General features: G+C 38.4%; 1 protein-coding gene across 3 annotated transcripts; it reads left to right on the top strand.

Annotated features, from left to right (window-relative positions):
• Positions 1-616: 616 nt before the first annotated feature.
• LOC18446337 (Myosin heavy chain-related protein) lies at positions 617-20575 on the top strand. 3 transcript variants are annotated; one of them, XM_020674953.2, is made up of 3 exons: positions 617-846; positions 1205-1308; positions 17641-20575. In XM_020674953.2, coding segments are annotated over exons 1-3 (2406 nt in total). In that variant the 5' UTR covers positions 617-845; the 3' UTR covers positions 19942-20575. The 3 variants fall into 3 exon arrangements, with proteins under 3 accessions (XP_020530612.1, XP_020530613.1, XP_006856519.2); XM_020674954.2 differs by having other exon boundaries at positions 824-937; XM_006856457.4 differs by having other exon boundaries at positions 834-1047.
• The last annotated feature ends 1260 nt before the right edge of the window (positions 20576-21835 follow it).

Raw genomic sequence — 21835 nt, 5'->3', positions numbered from 1 at the left:
GACTTCGGATTTTTTTAAAAAAATTTAATATAAATAAATTAGATACTTATATATATAATACATAAAAAAAATAGAAAATGTAAAATAAAAAATTCAAAAAAATAAAAATTATTTTATTTGCTTTGGCAGAAGTCACCGAAACTTCCACCGAATTGTCATGAAGCAAATCTAAATTTCGGCTCGAGTATGATTGAAGTCGTAGCACCACGCTTCACTTCGCTTAAATATTAAGCCGAAAATCCAAGGTTTGATAACACTGTACAAAAACCGTTTTTGCAACCAAAAGCATCACGTGCCACAATATGTGCCAGGACACAAACATCGCTGGTTTTGCTACAACCTCATGATCCAAACCTTAACTGCATTATTTTGGTATTTTGGAAAGGAAAATGGTTTGATAGGACTGCAACCCTCTCAAATTAAGTAAAGCCTTATCGCATAACTCATCAAAATTGCGATTCAAACATTCAAAGATTTTTGCCTGGATCATCTCGGCTTGAACATTAGTGAAAAAAAATTAGGATTTCAATATGTAAAAATAGTGTATATTGTCTAGACTATCCATTTAACCATAAAAATAAATGTTCAAATATGGGCAAGATCTATATCATTTTTTGAAGCTTTATTTTATTTTTTCAGCCCTATGAAATTAAGGAAAGCCTAATGTACCTCGTTAAAAATGAAAATTCAAATATAAGGTCCGCGTTACGTTATCCATTACACGTGACTGAATAGAGAGAGAAGAGTAACTGAAGTGCAGACAAATGTTTAAATAGCATGCTCCCGCCGGAGCATGCGGAATCTTTCTCTGTCTAGGACACCTTTGTGGACGAGAACTGAAGCAAAGTGAGAACCCAGAACCTCGCATTACACCATTACTTTTTCTGGTCGCTTTATAAATTGCAGGATTTTCGGGTCTCTGTTCTTTATTTTCGAGGTTCTGCTATTTTTGTTCTCTTTTTTTTTTAATTTCTGTGTCCAATAATTTTTTCTCAAGCTTTTGCCTCTGGCACGTAGAGAGAAGGTTTGCGATTGTGACGGGTTATTGTAAGGAGCTGATTCTAATGTTGAGCTTTGTTCTCTTCCAGTTTTCGGTTCTTTAATTTTTGTTTTTTTTGTTTTTCCTTTTTGAAATGGAAATTGCAGACAGTTGAAATTGAGTTGTTTTGGGCTTTTCTCATTTCTGTTTGGTTTTATGGAACAGTGCCAGTAGAAAGGCACCAGCTTTTGAAGCAGGAGATGGCTTCCACACCTTTGTATGGGAAATCTTTCAGTAGTTCGCTTCTTCGGAGGTCTCATGTATCAGAGGTATCCCCTCTTCTCTCTCCTTTTTTCCGCCATTTTTTGGGTAATCTCTCGTTATTCTTTCCAATATCTCTCTTTGGTCTTAGTCTCTGTTACGAAATTAAGTGAAGGAGTAACTAGATGAAGGTGCTAGATAGTCTGTGGTTTTTCGAGCTTATAATCTGATGGGGTGGATCAATTCTTTTGATTCAGATGTTGTGAAACTGATTGTAATTGCATTATTTGCATATTTATTGTTTATAATATGATGGGGTGGATCAATTCTTGTGAAACTGATTGCATAGCTGTGACGAGTTTTACATTCAAATAAGTTTGTAATTGCATTATTTGCATAGTTATTGCTTAAAGAAGTGCATTATTTGTGTATTTTTTATATCTTTGTTGCTCTATTGATTTCAATAGTGTCTATCATCTAACTAACATGACTTCTGGATGTAGTTGTAGAATCACTCCGCAACCCCACATATTGGAGGGCACCCTTTTGCCTACCCATTAAACTCTCTGTTCAAGCTCTGCACTTACCCTCCTTTTCATCCTCCTCAATACCTCTCACATATCTTCTTGCCAATGGGGCAGATCTCTCTATAAAGATATTAGCTTAGGATGGACCCAAGGGGAGATTCCTTTTTAAAGCCTAGCCTCCTGATTGGCTGTTGTTCAAAGGGATGAGCTCCTGGGCAACATGATGGTCCTACCGTGTGCATTATCAAAGAGATTACAAGGAGAGTAACGAAATGAATTTTAGTCTGGTCGGATGATATCGGGCATTATGTGTAATTAGACTCTATTAAAGAGAAGCTTGGCTAAATGATAACATGTCAAAGGACTAATGAGATTGTCCCAAAAGGAACAAGCTTTTCCCTATTGTATTTTAACCTACACTATGTTTGCACGGAGATGCCAGGTCGTTCGAAGGGAGAAGTTTGAGGTTTTCCAACATGGGTCAAGATAGGTAGCTTACCAGATGTTCTCTAGAGATCAGAGCTTGGGCACCATGGCCAATTCATTAGGAAACTAAGCAATGTTGTTAAATTCGCTTCGCTTCAGGTGAAGCACCCGAAGTCTTTGTGTTTTCCCTAACCACTGACGTGAAGCAAATAGTGAAGAGTGATGTTACTTGTTCTTATCAAATGCCTTTCAAAAGTAACAAGGAACAAATAAAATGTGTAAACTTAAAACAACAACATGCCACGTTTAGAGAGAAATACAAGAAGGAAAGACAACCTTGACAGGACACAAAAAGTCAAAAGTGAAAAGGTATTTATATTTTTAAAATTTAAATCCATAGTATATTTTCATCTTTATTTATAAAGTTTAAAGCTTCAAAAATAGTGTAAGATCGACAGATCTATGAAAACTTGAAAATCTTGAAAATTGATGGTCCAAAAATGAGTTACAAAATACACTATTTCCAAAACTTGAAATCCATTTTTTTTCTCATGTCCATGCATCTTGATGTTGAGATGATCAAGTTGAGGATATTTGAGCATCAAAACAACCTCTTGTAGTGAAATTTTTGCGGTAGGCTCTAATTTGATTGTTTAGAGCCTCGGCTCTATATAAAATTTTCCCTTATTTATTATTCAGTGTAGAAATAAATTTGCTTATTATTAATTTTTTATTTTTAAATATTTATTTTTAATTCTTTATAAAATTATAAAAATATATTTTAGTTATTTTAAAATATTTAAAAAAAGAACCGAAGTCTTCTCCTGAATCAGCCGAAGCACCAAACCTCTTCATTTTTTAGACCGAACTGAAGTAAGCTCCAAAGCGAATCTAGCAACACTGAAACTAGGTCTTCTTAGAGAAGGCTCGTCACTTCTAAGTGAGACTACACGATTATCTACATAGAGATGGGTGTCTAGGGGAAGTTGTTTTTCTTCTTTTTGCCCCCAAAACTATTAACATTTGTATTGAGTGAAAAGAAGGAATGAAAAAGCAACAGTTATGGCATCCCATAGGCTGGGTGTTCTATACAAAAAGGGTTATACGTCAAAAAATGTTGTACAGCAAAGTAAGGCATAGCCTTAGATACAAAGAAAGAAGAAAAAAGAAAAGGGGTACGGTAGCTCAAAAAGGTCCCTGACATGCCTATTGAATTGGCCTCGTGCCAAGTGTGCCTCCATGAGACATGCATATGCCTGAAAATGTGTAATATGTCATCAAACACGTGCTCAAGTCTCCATGGATGGGGTGCGACCTTTGAGGCCCAGGAGATGACATTTTTGGAGTCCCTCTTAATTAGCAAAATAGGGCTCTACAACGGTTTAAAATATTTTAGGCCTTTGAGAAGGGCAAGTTCCTCCATTGTATTGGAGTCTGTGTGGCCGATAGTTTGGACAATGGGAAAAGAGTGAGGCCATTTGCACCTCTTAAAATGCCCCTATACCAGCTGGACTCGGGTTGCCTACAGAGCAACCGTCAAAGTTAAACTTGGATTGATTGGCTCTAGTGGCCTCCAAAGGGAACCATGATGGATCTGAGGAGACTTCAGATTCAACATACCTTGCCATTTTTTACCACTGTAGTGGCAATGTAACTACCGTTTTTTTTTTTTTGTGAAATTGTTAACTGTTGTAAAAAGATAAGAGGAGTAATACAATAGTCTGTCAAGGTTACCCACATATCAGGTCTCTCGGCAAAAAATATTAGGCTCCCCAAAGGAGAGCTCTTGTACAAAAAATGGATGGGGCTAGAAAGTAATGCCCATTACATCAGATTTACAAAAATGTGCCCATTACAAGGATTTACAAAAGAGAGGAGCCGATGACCCAGACAGTCCAAAACATCGAGGGAAACCTGTCGAAACTGCAGTAAGTCAAAAAGCTTGAGTGTCTCATGTGGTTGACAATGCGCCTTCCTTAGCCATCTGGTCCGCCAAAGCATTTGACGTCCTCCAGGTATGCATCCATAAGACGGCTGTATCCCTGCAAATGTGCATTATCTCATCATAAATCGAAGCAAGATGCCAGGGGGGGAGCAAGTCTAGCAGCTCAAGTGATTATATTTTGGGCATCTCCCTCGACAATGAGTGGTTGACCGCACTTGTGGTTGAAGAACTTGAGCTCCAAAAGGAGTGCCATTGACTCGGCAAACTGGGAATCGGTGTGGCCAATGTTTTTGAAAAAAGAGGCCAAGATATTGTTATGGTGGTCTCTGAAGACCCCTCCCACTTCTACTTGTCCAGGGTTACCTAAGGAGCACCCGTCGAAGTTGAGTTTAATGAGACCTTCCGGTGGTGGGGACCAGTTATTAGCGTGTGCTGCCCGAGGGGAGCGTAAGTGGAGGACTTCTTCCCAATTTTGCAGGAAAGTTAAAGCCGAGATTCCTTTGAAAGCCATGTGGTTGGAAGCCCAAAAGATTACCTGGGAAGTAATTTTGTGGAGGAAGTCAATAGGAGGAAAGTGCTTGAAGTATTTGTGGTTCGTAGCCCAAAAGATAAACCACTGTTCTTGTCTACCAAAGCTTATTTGGTAGACACCTCAGCATGGAAGATCCTGTGGTTTCTGTCGATCCAAATCACCCACAAGGTGGCTGCCACTACAGCCTGCCAAAAAAGGATGCCTGACTTTGACCAAAGAGGAAAAGTAAGGGAGCTGAAAAGGTGGGGGACAGGTCACCGACCTCCAATTGAAGAGTTGCATTGGATTCCCCGCACAATGCACTTGCGAAGTCACAGTGGAATGAAGAGGTGAGTGTTGGTTTCTTCCTCGGATTTGCACACTATGCATCTGTTGGGGATCGGCAGTTCCTTCTTTGAAGTTGATCCACAGTCAAGGCTCTTTGGGAGGGATGATTGTAAGAGACAGGATAGGGCTTGAAATTCAGCAGATTCCTTCTCCAATAGGAGCCGCCTGATGATGGGAATCTAGACCCTTGAGTTTCCCAGTATCTTGAAACCACGGTGGCATTACTGTCCCGAGCTCCAAGAAATAGGTTGTGGAAGCTGTCTTTGAGTGGGAAGTTACCTATTCGAATGTCGGACTAGAACTTGACTCTAGTCCCCTCCAGGAGGTCTTTGAATAGACTATAGCTGTGTAGCAGAAACTACCAGACTCCTGACGATCTGTTGTTCAACGAACCCCTGGGAAGCCACCAGAATTTTCGCAGCGGTATTTGTGGCAGATAACCTCTTGCAAGAGGTGGTTGTCTTGTGGTGGTGACGAAGCACCCCCACCACTTGCCTAAAGGCGCCAAATTGTGTCTTTTGAGACTCTGGATTCCTGGGCAACCTTGCTGTCTTGGTAAGCAAGCTTTGTCCTATGCATTGTGGTGGTACTTGTTACTCCCCCTTCACCTGACCAAAGGAAGTTCCTCATCAGCTGTTTGAGGCAATCTACAACTAAGATAAACGTCTGAAACAGGGACCCTCAGAAGATAGGAAAGTTTGAGAGGGTCTCTTTAAAGAGGGTGATTCTACTAGCAGAAGAGAGGAATCTCCCCTTCCTACCAGTGGGCTTGTAGTTGAACGTTTCTATGATGTGGCCCCACTATCGCAGTTTAAGTTTGCCGATTCACAGGGGCAGGCCCAAGCAAGTAGAAGGCAAGACATCGACTTCATAGCCCCACTGATTAGCTAGGCTGTAAATGACATGGCCCTTAGTTGCCAACCCCTATCATCTTGGACTTGGCCATGTTTACCCGTAGGCCTGTAGCCATTTCAAACAATTTAAGAAAAATTAGTAAGGAGTTCACCTGCTGTGGAGGGTATCATCAGCATGGTGAAGGTGAGAGAGGCCGTGGTTCCCAGTTTTGAAACCTTTCCGAAGACCATGGTGGTACCTCCTAGCAATGGCTTTGCAAAAGACTTTTGTGGACAAATAGAAAAGGGGAAAGGTCAGCCCTTGCCTTAGTCCTATAGAAGAAGGGAAGAAACCTTCTGGGATCTGTTAATGAGGATGGAGAAGGGTGTCAATATGCATCTGGGGATCCAGGCACTACAATGGTACCCAAAGCCCACCTACGGAGGGTTTCATCTAGGATGGCCCAATCGACGTCGTTGGCCTTTTTCCCAATCTAGTTTGATCACCATGCCCGTTATTTTGGACAAATGCCTGGAAGGGATGCATTCGTCGACATCTAAGGCTCCATCGAGGATTTTATGGTTCTTGACAAAGGACCCTTGGTTCGATGAAATGACCCAGCCTAGGACGTCTCTCACCTTGGATGCCAAGGCCTTAGAAAGGATCTTGTAAGAACTCTTGATAAAGCTAATAGTTATGAAGTCTTTCAGTCCTTTAACCCCTTGGGTTTTGGGTATTAAGGTGATAAAAGTAGCATTCTTGGCCTTATGGATAATACCTCTTTCATGGATTTCTTGGAAGAAGGAAAGCAAGTTAGGTCCTAGGGAGTCTTAGGAATTCCTGAATGGAGCAACTCGGTATCCATGGTACTAGGAGCATGATCCTGACCAAGGACTCTAATGGCTATGAGGATCTCCTCTTCAGAGAAAAGGTGCTTTAGCCACACCACTTTGTCTTGGGGAACCCAGTGTAAAGACAAGTCAGCCATCCGTGGCCTAGGCCAAGAAGGGGTTGTGAAGAGGTTCTTGAAGTAATCAATGATGGCATTTTCCGCTAGAGGGGGTTGATCAAAGAGGTGATTGCTAACTTTGTCTTGTGTGTTGTTATTGTCGAGCTTTCTGCAATAGGCAATCTTGTGGAAGATGGTGTTATTGAAGTCCCCATATTTCAGCCATTTTAATCCTAGAATGTTGGAACGAATAAATCTCTCCCTTTTTAGTAAGGAGCTGGTTATTGAGCTTAGCCTGGGTTCTTTGGTTCATTTCGCCATGGTCCAAAGTTCTGGGTTCTCAATCCCAATTATTTATAGTTTGGAATAAGAGGTCTTTTAGTTTGATAATTTCTAGGGAGTCGGTTGCTACAACTTCTCGTAGAGGATTTGGGAAATTGTAATTTTCTTGATGTTGAAATCCGGCCCACCCATGGACCTAATTTGGAAACGAATCCCACCAGGACGGAACCAAGGAGAGAAAATTTAGCTCCTCGAGCGAAGCAAGCTCAAAGTGGAAAGGTTTGAGCCCTCAAATGACTAGCTGGGTATCTAAGACAATCAGCTTGTGTTCAGAAGTGGGTATCCAGGGCAAATTGCCTTAAAATAACTTGTCAATGGAAGGTGATGATGTCACATAGTGGTAGAAGGTGGCTTATGATTTCATTTATTTATTTTTTTCCTGTATGCAAGGGGTCGGACACAATTTGCTTTACCAACTGTGGGCAGAGAAACAATAGAAACATAGTGGGAGGAGGGAACAATCACAGTCAATAGTAGCTAAAGACAAAGAGGAAAATAGTTTATATGTTGGAACCATAATAAGATTCTTGTGTGCATGAAGTACATTGACAAAAGGCCTCTAACCAAGCAGCCCAAACATTATCCAGATTTGTTTCTTGCATTTTGGCAACGGTAGTCCAAATCATAGTTAGCAAGTCTGGGATTAACAATGTATCGACAAACCAATATTTCAGTGATAAATCAATTGTGGTCCAAAATCTCAAGGGAAAAAATACAGACCTCCAAAAACTATTCGAGTTAAAGGATCATGAGTATTTCAAATTTGGCTCAAAAAAATGGATTGAAAAAATTGGATATGTAAAGATGACATAATAAGATAAATATGATTTGCAGTTATTGTAAGGATAATTTTAAGTTACATAACTCTGCCTTGGCCGGCCCCAAGTTGGTCTTGCCGGTCCCAAGCCCAGGTAAAGGAGGAGGGTTGTGTTAGGTAGGGGCAGCCAGCTTAATACTTTATCAAATCTTGTTATGAATCCTGAACCTATGAGTAAAGTGGCAGAACAAGATTCATGCAGCCGACTCCAAATAGTTGGGTTAAGGCGTAGATGATAATGATAATGATACATTAAAGTCATTGAACAATAATTATGTCCTTACCTAGTAACTTTAGGGTCTTACTTGACAAATTTTGTTTGAAGTTCCATTAAACACCAACATAGTTTTCCTCCACTATCATGACACAATATAATTACCCAAAAAAAAAGACACAAAATGTACTATGATTTTATTGGGAGCATAAAATGAAACAACAGCAACATTACCAAATGCTTCAATTTAATTAACAAATAACAAGAACAATAGCCCTAGGTTTTGGAATACTGCTAGAATGTAAAAAAAAAAAGTTCACTATATGATTGCAATTAAAACACAAAAAATGTGAAACAATAGTTTATCTAAATTATTGTGTTGTATACACCAATGAAATAACAAAAAATTCAGAAAAAGTGAAATTAAACAAATTTTTGTACATGAAGAGTAACATAAGCCTTAAATGTAATAAACAACATGTGTAAGAAAACACAAATATTTGAACCTCAACCTAATTCCCAATTGGCTGAATCTCTCTCTCTCTCTCTCTCTCTCTCTCCTCTATGTAATGGCGCTCTTGGTTTAGAGAAAAAGATGATTTTCCATTGAGTTACTCTTACTCTAAATTTACTTATTATTTTGAGATATGCGGTTTGTTTTGGGAGAATATTTTTAAAATATGAATGTGTTGGTGGCATTTATTTGTAATACAATATTTTATGAAAAATGTTGGTGAAAAGTTTTGATGGAATTTTTGTTAAATCGAGATTCTTAATTTTATCCAATTTTTAATGTCTTTATCTCAGCCAAAATTCAAAGATTCTAGACAACTGCCTAGGCTATCAAGGAGGCTGCACAACAGTAGGTGCAGAAGTAGTCCAAGGGCGTGTCTAGGTGGCTATGTAGGCCATTTGTTTATATTGGGATAGTGTATAGACTATAGGGAGATAAAGTGACAATACAATAAAACAGATGGATGAGATTAAGGGATGAGATAAAACTATCAAGATGAGAAAAATGAAAAATAAGAGATTCTTTTTATTTTATTTTTGACAAACGTTAAAAGCTTTATTTCTGGAAGTAAATTACAACAGCTAGTATCAGAGACAACAAGCAAGGGCAGAGCAGCACCCCTCTTGGCATGGCAATCAGCCTCATGATTGGCCTCCCTAAAAACATGAAAAAACGAGATATGCAAAGACTCAGTCGAGTGAAGAACTTGTAATAAAAACGATTTGAGAGCCCAAGGGACACTCTGTTCTAACTTACACCAACTGATAACATTCAAGGAGTCCCCTTTCACCATGCAAAAATTCCCCAAATTTCTAGTCAGAAAAAGCTTCAGACCATGGAGAAATGCTGAGAACTCAGCGAAATTAGCCGTGGCGACCCCGATAGGAACTGTAAAAGTAAATATCACCACGCCATTTCAATCTCTAACGAGTCCCCTAATACCTGCCACACCGGGGTTCCCCTACGAGCTTCCATTGAAGTTGAGCTTTCAACAGCCCTAGAGTGGAGGAAGCCATCTATTGTGAGGTCTACTTTAACTATATCCATCTGGAAAAGATTGGGCAAGTTAAGCATAACATCTGCCTCAGAAATGCCTCAGCCCTCCTTAGCAATTGACAACCAACACCAAAGAGAGTGCTTTATATTATTGAAGACTCTATCAAAAGGCAAGGCCTCCCCATCAAAAGTTTTTCTATTATGTTCTTTCCACACCTCCCAGAAGACTACCCCTCTCACTATCTTGCACACCACTGAACCGACCTTAGGAAGGTCACGGAACACCAATTGAGTCACCACACCCAAAACATCTTGGGGCAAAGCCACCCTAACCCCAAGTTGCATGAGAAACCAATACCACATCCTAGAGACAAAGGGGTAGTGCAAAAATAAGTGCGCACTTGATTCAGCATCTCTCTTACACATAGGGCATGTATTTGAAAGGATTTTACCCTTTTGATCAGGTTATGGTAAGTACCTTATTTTGAGCCTCCAACCAAATGAACTCTTGAACTTTGTGTGGGATTGGCCATTCCAAATTTGAGCAATCTGTGGTACGGACCAATGCCAATGGTCATGAACCAAGAATCTATAAATGGACCTTACTGTAAATTGTCCATCATTCTCCACCTCCCACACAATCTCATCTTCCAATTCTGCTAATAAGCTAATGAGCTGAGTAGACCGTCCATCATCTAAACGATTATAAGGGAAGTTAAGGCTCCAAACCACATTGTTGCCATGTCCCACAGCAATATCAGCCATCTTCGCATTGGTAGCGCCACCTTATTAAATAATTCTGGGTAGGACACCTTATGTGGACTATCACCAAGCCGCTTATGGTGCCAAAAGAAGACTTGATTGCCCATACCTACACACAATCGGATATTCCGATCTAAAAATGGGTTGCACAAAAAAATAGCTTTCCAGCAGGAATATCTATATACATTGCCCCTACCACCTCCAATCCACATTCTATTTCGATTTGCTCCATATTTTGCAGGTAAAACGGCATACCACAGATGGAACCAGAGATTGAGATCTTATTTTGTTTTTACATTTTCTTTGATATCGCTCATTCTATTTGTGTTAGAAATGATATGGAACCAGAGATTGAGGAAAAGATAGTTCAGTTATAACCTTGACAAAGATTGAGAGAGGTTGTTGCTTGAGGCTTTGCTTATTCATCTTCTTCTTCTTCTTAAAAGTGAATGCCTTGTGTGTTGGCATTAATTTCATGAAAGTTGTTGTGGACACAAAAACCATCATTTGATTCAATTACTGCTTATTTTGCACAACAACAGGTTAGAAATTAAGTGGTACAGAACTTGCATCAGCCACCATATATTGCAATAGGAAATAAATGAATGAAAGCATACATCTAACTATCTGGATGCTACTGACATAACTCTAGGACTTGCTAGAAGGGATGAGAATGGGACATAGTACTCATAGCAATGATCTAGACATGGATGAATATTAAAGTTCTTTTCTTGATAAGTGATAACAAAGTCGCCCATTACTAACCCCAAAGAAAGTCCTTCATTTGAACGTTAGATTGCTAGTTAAGGCCTAAAATCAATAGATCTAGACATGGATGAATCTTAAAGTGCTTTTCTTGGTAAGTGATAACAAAGTCTCCCATTACTTACCCCAAAGAAAGTCCTTCATTTGAACATTAGAGTGTTGGTTAAGGCGTAAAAGTACAATGAGAGGAAAGATTATGAGGTGCATGACGAATGTGATGACCCTAATCTTTTTTCTGAAACTGAATAACAATAACAATAACAATAACAATAAAAAAAAAACAAAATACTTACATAAAGAAATGATTTTGAGTGATGGTTCATTGTGTTATTAATACACCATAGGCACCATTCTTTTCATCTTTCCTGATATGTTTGGATAGAGATCTTGATATTTTGAAAACAGGTGGGGGATTGTTAGCTTTTTGTTAATATAAAGTGTTTCAAAACCACTTAAAATTGTGCTGGTCCATTTTGTTATTGTGGACATTTGCTCCACTAGCTTTTGCAAAAGTTTTTACGTTAAAGGTGGCTGGTACAACCACCTACGTGGCAACTTTGCAACCCCCATTCTTGTTATTTTGACACATTATTATGAGGTGTTAAGTTAGTCTCTCTCTCTCTCTCTCTCTCTCTCTCTCTTATTTTTAGATTCTCTCTCACACTCTCGTTAATAAGAGAAGCATACTCTCTCTGGGTCCTTTTATGGGCTCAGGTAACAGTAACGGGCTTCCTGTTATCAGGAATTTTGACGATGTTTCTCTTTAATACAACTCACTTGATTTTTTTAAGATTAATGCCTTTCGGCTTCCTGTTGAAAACAGGCAACGGTGAGCTGTCTCTATAGTAAGCTCTCTCTCTCTCTCTCTCTCTCTCTCTCTCTCTCTTGTTGTGAGTGTTTACAATGAGCTCTCTCTGCACTAAACACCCTTGATTCCAGTTCTACTCCGGCAACGGTAATAACATATCCATCTCAGAGTGACATATATGTAAGTGATCTCATTGTCCTGTAAAATAGTTATTTGAAAATTGGTATTTTCGCTTTTAATAAAATTATAATATTCCATTTACTGTTATGAATTTTAGATATTGTAAATTATAGTATTTCCTCCTTCAATAAAATTGTAATATTTTTGTTTATTGTTATGAATTTTAGATATCGTAAGTTTTATGTATAAGTGACTTCATTTTTCCTGTAAATTCATTATTTGAAAAATTGATATTTCTGTAATACTCCTAGAGATATTTCTGCATTTAATTTTGTGATATTTCCGATATTGTAGGTTTTACGTATTTCTATATTTATTTAGTTACTATAAGTGTTATGTGCAAGTGGCCTTACTTTTCTTGAAAAACAATTGTTTAAAAATTTGGGTTTCTGCGCTATAAGTTTTACGTGTTTTTGTAACGTGATTATTTGAAAATACTGTAAGTGTTATGTGTAAGTGTTATGTGCAAGTGTTACGTGCAAGTGGTATGTGTAAGTGTTAGTGTTATGTGCAAGTGTTGTGTGCAAGTGATTGCTATAAATTGCTTCATGTGAATTCATGTTAATAATTTTTAGGATATTTTGAAAATACGATATTATTGTTTCTCGATAGCTACTACATTGATATATGGCCTGCAATTGACATAATTATGTCTTTTGAATTTATATGCACGATAATATGACATAGTGATGTCTCTTGTGACTATATGTATAGCATAGACATGTTGATATTTCTTTTGAGTACATATGAGATATGCTTCTAATAAGATATGTGTGCATGGTAATATGCTTCTGATAAGATGTGTGCATGGTAACATGCTTCTAGTAAGATATGTGTGCATAGTAACATGCTTCTGATATGATATGTGTGCATGATAACATGCTTCTGATAAGATATGTGTGCATGGTAACATACTTCTGATAAGATATGTGTGCATGGTAACATGCTTCTGATAAGATATGTGTGCATGGTAACATGCTTCTGATAAGATATGTATGCATGGTAATATGCTATTGATAAGATATGTGTGCATGGTAACATGTTTCTTATAAGATATGTGTGCATGGTAACATGCTTTCGATAAGATATGGGTGCATGCCTCTGTTATGATCTGATGAGATATTTGTGCCGGCAGCTGTGATATTCCCTAACTTTATGATAGGATGAAAGTTAGGAGTGTGTGTGTTTGAGTGGTCGCTCCCCCAAAACTTATGTGAGGCACTACTCATTAGGACCCCTTTGGTAGTGTAACACTCTCTCGTCAGAAGGGCACATGAGAGAGCCGTGTCTTGCAAGGCCAATGCTAATCAAAAGCCCCAAAGCAAGCTGGGGTTGTGTGCGTGTGTGAGGCACTACGCAACGGATTTATCTGTTGGTGGTGCTTCTTCCTGTGGGTTGGTAAAAGTTCTAACCTCAGACCCAAGGGTTAGTGCTTCTACTGCAAGACTTCTGTTGTTGTGAATGCTTCTTTGATAATATCTGATACTTAATTACAGTAATGTTTTAAACTACTAAATTTAGATTTATTGATGATCTTGATATGAATCATGTGCATATGGTTTATGTATCATGCTTATTTTCTTTGTCCAATAAGGAATACAGGATATGTGTAAGATAAGAAATGAATCTGTTTAATAGCATGTATTAGAATGCGTGAAATCAATACGTCGAAATTCTGCCTAATATGCATTCTTTTAGAAAATATTTACACTTTCCAACCATGATATTTAAGGATAATGATAATCACTTACTGAGTAGCCAAACTCATCAAGCTATTGTGAATTTTTTTCAGAGTAATCGTAGCCGTATTGTTCATATGTACACCAAGAGTAGTTTGAAAGAAGTTTGTACTCATAGATAAATTCGTCTTTGTAACTTTGTCTATCAAAGTTGTATATATATAGATCTTCATGTTATTGTAATATGTGAAATAGACTTCGTACAAAAAAATTTTGAATGGTAAATTTGTTTGGACCAATGTATAGTAAAAATTTCGAATTTGTTTTGTTCCTTAAGAATAAACTGTCACATCTCAAGAATTTTAATGTTATAAAACTTGGGGTGTGACAGACTCACTGACCCATACCCATGTCTATTGCTGCAACCAGAGATACAAAGCTTCAGGCATACCATGGTTTACCCCTAGTTGCCTCGATGCCTCCATTTTTGGCAGGATTTAGGCTTCCAGGGATGCCTTATATCTTACTACTTGTAATATTTCTCTCATGTAAGATCAACAAGAACAAAAACTTATCCAACCTCCCACTTACCCTCTATCTCCCTCCTCTATTGTGCCCCCAGCTTGGTCCTCTTTTGCCCTTCCGAAAATTCAGGTCTTCATGTGGCTAGATCTTTCCCTGAGGGCACTCACAGTTAACCAGCTTCAAAGAACAGGAATCCCTCTACCCAATTTATGTGTGCTCTGTTTCACCGATGAGGAGACTAATGCCCATATTTTCCTGCACTGCCTGTTTGCTTTCAAGATTTGAGGAGAACTTCTTAGCCTCTTCAATATTCAGTGGGTGCTACTAGCTACAATACCTCTTACCACTAGCACCCTACAACCTTTGCCTTGGCCTAAAGCAGGCATTTTGTTGTGGAAATCCGCGGTGGCTGCCTCTTTCTGGGCTATTTGGATAGAGCGAAACAAGAGTAATTTTCGAGGAGAGTACTCCTCGTACAATACTTTTGTTAAGCTTAAATCATTGGTAGTGTTTTGGGCAACCAATCACAAAAGTTTTAAAGGGGTCCTTCAGCCTTTTACCGGGACTGGACTGCTACCCCACAACATTGTAGAAAGTGTCTACCTCAGGCATCAAATTGGAGACCACCTAACCAGGGCCAATTTAAGCTTAACTTCGATGGTTGCTCTTTGGGTAAAACCGGGCCTCTACCAGTATTGATGCCATCTTCAGGGACTATTTGGGCTCAACTATCACTTCTATATCTAAGAACATCCGTCATACTGATTCAATGGAGGCCGAGGCCACTGCGCTACTTCAGGGACTTAAGCTTATTCTTCTTATTCGTCTTCATAGGATAGAGTCTGTTATCATAGAGGGAGATTCCAAGAATGTTATAGCATGGGCTACAAATACCCCCCCCCCCCTCTCTTTGGGTTCTAGCGCATATTGTTTACGACATTAACCACCTTTGCAGGGATACACGCTTCTTATGGAGGTATATCTTGAGGGAGTCAAACCAGGCAGCAGACGCTCTAGCTAAGGAAGCAGTGGCCCTTGATGGATTATAGGATCGACTTTTTGGGATCGGTTTCTTTTTGCCGGTTGCTTAGCCTCTATGTCATAGTAACCTTTAAAAGAAGGCTCTTTTATTCTACTCTCTCACCTCCCTTTTCAAAAGAGCATTTTGTATCTTGAACTATCCACCCTGTGGATAGCCCATTCTCGATGTTTTGCTTTACTCTTTTATCTCTTATTCAAAGTTAACTTTCTAAAAAAAACAGTGGATGAACCTGGATTTTATACAATGGGCAGATATTTTTTCTAGGAAGCAAATATGAAATATTTGTTAGAACTCTAGCATTGGATGGAGAGGGGCATCGTTCTTCTTGATTAATTCCAATATTCTGGTGGCTCTAGATGAAAAAGAGGTGGACTAGAGTGTATTGGAGATCGATTTGTTATAAGTGTATTTACTTAAATGAAAACTGAGTATTACTGTACATTTATTCTTGAGTCTTCTCCTAGATAAGGCCTTCACAATAATATAGTAAAGATATTTATTTGATTTTTACATTGCATATGATAGGTTTAGCTTTGCTTTTAGGACAGCTGTGAGACCAGCTTTGCTTTATAGGGCAGAATATTTGGCGAACAAGAAACAACATACCCATAGGATAAGTGTAGCTGAGATGAGGATGTTGAGATTAGGTGAATGGCAAGACAAGAAGGGATATAATTCGAAATAAATACATTTAGGAGAACTTAGGCGTGGCTCCAATAGGTGATAAGATGAGAGATAGTAGACTTAGGCTGGCTGGCCATGTACAACATAGATCCAATACAGTACCTGTTAGCAGGTGCGAGTTGGTTCAAGTGGGAGGCTAAAGAATAGCAAGTGGTAGGCCCAAAAGGACATAATTGGAAGTAGTGACAAAAAATATGGGGGACTCATAGCTTCATTAAAGGTATGGCCCTTGATAGAGCAGAATGGCGGATCAGGATTCGTGTAGCCAACACCAAGTAGTTGGAAAAAGGCTCTGATGATGATGATGATATGATAAGAAAGGAGATTATTTCGGTCAAATCATATACAAACCATATACCCTTTTCTTCATATCTCCCCATTCATTTCAATTAGGGGGGTGGGCATTGGTGGGGGAAAACTAAAGCATGAGGTAGAGAGAGCAAATAACTATATAAATATAAAGAGCGAGATCTTCCCTTCCTCGTAGATGTTTTTAAAAAGATAACGTGTCAAAATCTCATATCCATTTGTGACATAAGTTGGAACCACCATTCCATACAACAGATTCGATTGTGGGCGTATTGTATTTAAAACTCTCTTTTTGATTGATATAGATTTAAGAATCTTTCCGTTTGAGAAATTTATGGTACATGGATTTGAATAATTTGTGCTTTCTTTTTTATTAATATGCATTTATTGCCTTTTCCTTTATTTGATGGACGTGAATTTATTGCTTTTTTTTGTTTGACATGCATGAATTGCTTGTATTCCTTTAAAAATATAAAGAATATGATTGTGTTGACTTTTTAATCGACCCCCATACTATTGTGGTGTACTCCCCCAACACAGGATCATAGCCAAACTGGGATCCCACAGTGGAAGGGCTTCTCATTTTCATGGTCGCTTCATTCTTCTCTTAAAAAGAATGAAGAAACACAAACGTCCATGAACCTTCTAACGAAGTCCACCGGTCCATCTTGTGGGGTTTCACAGGTGGATCCGGTGTTTTGGCTTGTCGATCTTGCTCCCATCTTATATGGACTATACAAGATGGATTAGATCTCCCTCATTGCACCCCATATGTAGGTGATGCCCAATTGCCCATTATTCCAATTAGTTTCACCATGTGTACATATATGTATGGGTAAGGATTTCGAGGCTATGCACAAACACCAACAATAGTAACTGTCATGTTTAATATTGGATTGTTATTCATTTCCTAGCATTACTCCTTCCTATTCTTATCAGTAGTGATGAATGAGTTCAGTCATTTTCATCAGCCAAAAAGAATAAGAGTTCACTCATTTTTTATTTTTGTCTAAAAGCTTTAGAGAGTTGATTTCTGTATGTGAGTTATGAATGGTTGTAGATTGCAGATCTATCATGATCATTCAGTTTTAGAACATCAATAAGGGCCTAGTAGAATGTTGATATCAATCTGCTACTAGGTTTGTTGAATTTTTAAATTTACTTGTATAATGTTATGATTATAATTAGGATACTTTTTTACATTCATATTTTTTTATCTGCAGCATTGTGCTGTGCGACTCTATTCTAAAGAAAAAATTGTGAATACTTCCATAGTGCATTATGTCAAGAAAAGACATTGCCTGCCATTGATCAGATCAGTTGTTGATAAGCCAACATCAAACATTGGGAGCAATGGGCATGAGCCCTCTGAGTCTGCCAGGGTTCTACTTGAGAGATTGTTTGCTCAGACACAGAAACTGGAGGAACAAATGGGTAAACGGCGGAGATCTTTGAAGGACATCAAACTTGATATAAATCTTGAAGTCCTTGAATCAGATCTTCAAGCTGCCTTGGCAGCCTTGAAGAAGAAGGAAGAAGATCTTCAATATGCAGAGAAGATGGTGTTGATGGATCGTGCTAAGTTAACTGATGTCAAACAAGACCTGGATCATCGAGAGGAAGAAATCATAGCTGCCCATGCTAAACAAGCTAAATTGGAAGAAGACCTAAAGAAGGCACAAGAGGATTTTGCTTCTCAAGAAAAGCAGATTGAAGAGCTAAAGCATTTAGTAAAAGAGAAGGATAGGGAGATGCAAAATGCTCGATCAGCTCTTTCTTTGAAGGAAGCCGGACTAGATATACTAAGAAACGAGTTAGTAGAGAAAACAGAGGAGGTAGAAAGGATCAATTTAGACCTCAAATCGAGAGACCAAATTCTTGAACAAACCAATAAAGTTATTAGGAAGCAAGAAGCTGAGGTTCAAGATCTCAAAGAAGCGATCATGTCAAAGGAAGAAGAGTTGGCTGACACCATTCAGCAACGAAAAAATGATGAGGAGAAGCTGAAAAATGCAAAGGCTAATTTGGAACAGAGAGCTGTAGAATGGCTGTCTTCTCAGGAAGAACTGAAAAAAATAGCAGAGGAAGCTTCAAAATACAAGGCTGAAGCTAAGGGGACTGCACAAGAGTTGAAGAGGGTGAGAGTGCTTCTTGCTGATGTGAAGACTGAGCTGATTGCTTCCCAAAAGTCTCTTGCATCTTCTGGCAGGAGGCTGGATGACCAAGGCGTTGAACTTAAGAAACAACTGGAAGATCTCAATGAAGAAAAATCTCTGCTAACGTCATACATGACCAATTTAAAAGAAGCCCAGTTAGAAGTTGAGAGTGAGAGAAAGAAGCTGAGATATGCTGAGGCTCGAAACCAGGAACTTGAGCAAAAGATATCAAAGGAGCAAGCAATGATAGAGAAATTACAAAATGAGTTGAACAGGGAGAAGCTATCACTGGAGAAGACAACCAAGGATGTTGGTTCACTTACGGCACTTCTAGAACAGAAAATATCTGATCTTGACAATACCCTAAAACTTCTCAAAGTTAAGGAATCTGAATTAGTATCTGCCAGATCTGAGATCCAGCTTTTGAAATCTGATCATGAATCCATTCAGCTTCTACTGAAGGAAAAAGATGTTGAGCTTAGTCTTGCAAATAAGAACTTAGAGGATTTGGATAAGGAGGTCAGGGATTTGAAGAAGCTGATGAGAGAGAAGGAAGAACAACTTATACAAGCAACTCTGGGGCTGCAGGAGAAAGACCAACTTGTTGAGATGATGAGACTTGAGATCGACGACACAAAGTTGAAGTATTTGGAAGCTGCAGCAGTGGTGGGGCGTATCATGCAGCTCACTAATATACTGGTCAATACAGCTAGGGAAGAAACTTGGAACTTGGAAAGCCATGGATCCTTACTATCAGGTGTGGAGGGTTCTGAACTAGAGCAAATGCGAGATAGACATAAAGAAACTGAGATTGAACTTGAAATGACTAAAGCGCGTCTTAGACACACAGAGTCAGAATATCTGAGTGCCCAAAGAGCTCTATCTGTCAAAGAAGAGGAGCTCCAAGCAATTCTTAACGAATGGGATACGAGAGAGAAGGAATTAGAAAAGTTACAGGAAAACGTTCAGGAAGAGGTTAATGGTTTACAAAAACCACAAGCCATTGCAGATGACGGAATAGGGAATAGGAGTATTGAGGAGTTGACTATGGAGAAGCTTCAGCTTGAGGCTGCTCAGCTCGAGGTTGAAGTTGCTACTAGTGCACTCCGCAACCTTGCAAATATGAGCCAAACGCTTCTTAAAGGGACGGAGACTCATTTGAAGTTTGATTCTCCTGATTATATAACTATGGCCCAGTCAAAAATGGAGATCCTTGATGAAGAAGATCCGGAAACTTCATATGAGCCATCCTTGAACGAAAGCTTGGATGCAACTGAATCTTTTTTGAAAACAAAAGAAGCCATTGCTCATCTTTCAGCCTTGACAGATAAACTCTTGGAAGATGCTGGTATTGCTGTGAAAGATTAGGGAGAGAGGCGATCAGTGGCATACTGGTAGCGTATATACCTAACGAATTTGTTTCTGCTTTAGCAGGCTAATGGCAATGATGTTCCTTCTTTTCATTTTTCTTTTCCTACCGGTATGCATCGTTGATGTTGTATTTGTATGATACCTGCAACTTGTACCAACCTGTATATTCTTTTGTATAAATTCCCCCCCTGCCATGTTTTATTTTGTCATGGAGAAGTACATGAAGGGGCACTACTACTACAGTATTTTGTAGTCTGCAAACATCTGTAAATTCTTCATTGCATTCTTACAGTAAGAAGTTCCCAGGCCATAAAGGTTTAAATGGATAATCTCAGCAGGAATGCCTTCCAAAGTCATTACAGATCATCTATGATATACAGTGAAGCTAGAATTTCACTGTTCATCCACTTCATGTCAAAGAGGCTTGCCATATGCATCGGTGGTTCACACGGTTATGCAGCGCACCAGCACTCCTCTAGTTTTATTAATGAGATTGCTATAGTTGGTTTTGTTACAGATGTTTTATGTAATTTGCTAACCTAAATTGTATTCAGAATTCCATTTCATAAAATTTGTATTCAGAATACATCTGACAAATAGAAAGCCAGGAAAGGATTGTGTTCGTGATGCACCCTTTTTTGCAAATGCAATTTTGATATTCATATTTGGTTAAAGCTTCTCTGAAGGCCGAATTTAGTGCATCCATTCACTTTCTTGTGAAGATTTTGAGCATCATCTAAAATTTTAGAGAATATTTTAAGTGCATGAAGTTGTGTGCTTTATGGGACCAGGATCAGTTTCTCTGAGAAGATTTTGGTTGCAGCTGTATATGCACAGATTTATATAATATTTGCCCGTTATGCCTTGTGCCACATGCACATAATGTGAACGTTTTCTACAAGGCACTGGAATTATTTTTGACCTTTAGTACGAGAAGGCTGGGGGGGTGTTTCATTTTCCACAAAGTTTGAGAAATACCCAAAGATTCTATGCATTAATAAGGAGTATATTGTCCATTTAATCCCTTGGGTAAAATACATTATACGAATAATTTTTGGACCCTAAATTTTGTGGATGTAACCTTCTCAACCCAAAGACTCATCCCAGTAAAATATTAATAATAATAATAATAACTTGAGATTGAATGGAGACCATCCAATTTTGTACAGACGTGATTTATGCCAAAAAAACTCAAAATTGAAATTTGTTCTTTTGACAACAATCTAGTGATTCCAAGTTGTTTCCAAAAATTTCAAGACTGAATAAAGTCCTAATTGAGGGACTAGTACATTATGCTCCCACAGGAGCAGAGTATACATGCTCTTGTGAAACTTTCCCGAGCTTTGAGAGCAGCTAATAGCAATACCCCTAATGATTAATGGTTAATAGTCTTATTATGTACTTTACATTTTAAAAATCTGAATCTTTGCAATAGAGAAACAAATTTTAAAAAGAAAAATTTACACGAGGTTGCAATCTTAAAATGTACAATCAAGGTGCACCTCAAAAATCCATAAACAAAGGTTGTATTGATGTTGGAAAATCATCTAAAAAGATAATGTTGATATCGAGATGTATCAATACAGAAAAAAAAAAAAAAAGAAGAGATTTTGAATGCCAAAATAGGGCATCATGCAACAAATTATCTAGACCATCCATTTTCAAGATTTTATTGTATTTATAGATCTATTTGATTTTAACTAATTTTTTAAGTTTAAAATTTATAATGTTATGAAAATAGATTCTTAGGCCATCCTAAATATTAACACCAAAATTACATCTTAAGATAAAATTTGGAGGTGCACCTTAATGTGATTGTTTAAGGTCACAACCTTATGCAAACCACACCCAATTTTAAAAGAGTTCTGAAGCCCAGGGCATGTAATGGAAC

Source organism: Amborella trichopoda, chromosome 13 (genome assembly GCF_054954075.1).
Source record: "Amborella trichopoda isolate Santa Cruz 75 chromosome 13, AtrichopodaSantaCruz75HAP2 v2.0, whole genome shotgun sequence".
Classification (NCBI taxonomy): Eukaryota; Viridiplantae; Streptophyta; class Magnoliopsida; order Amborellales; family Amborellaceae; genus Amborella; species Amborella trichopoda.
The sequence above is the reverse complement of the archived record's forward strand: the minus strand, read 5'-3'. Positions and strand labels throughout refer to the sequence as shown.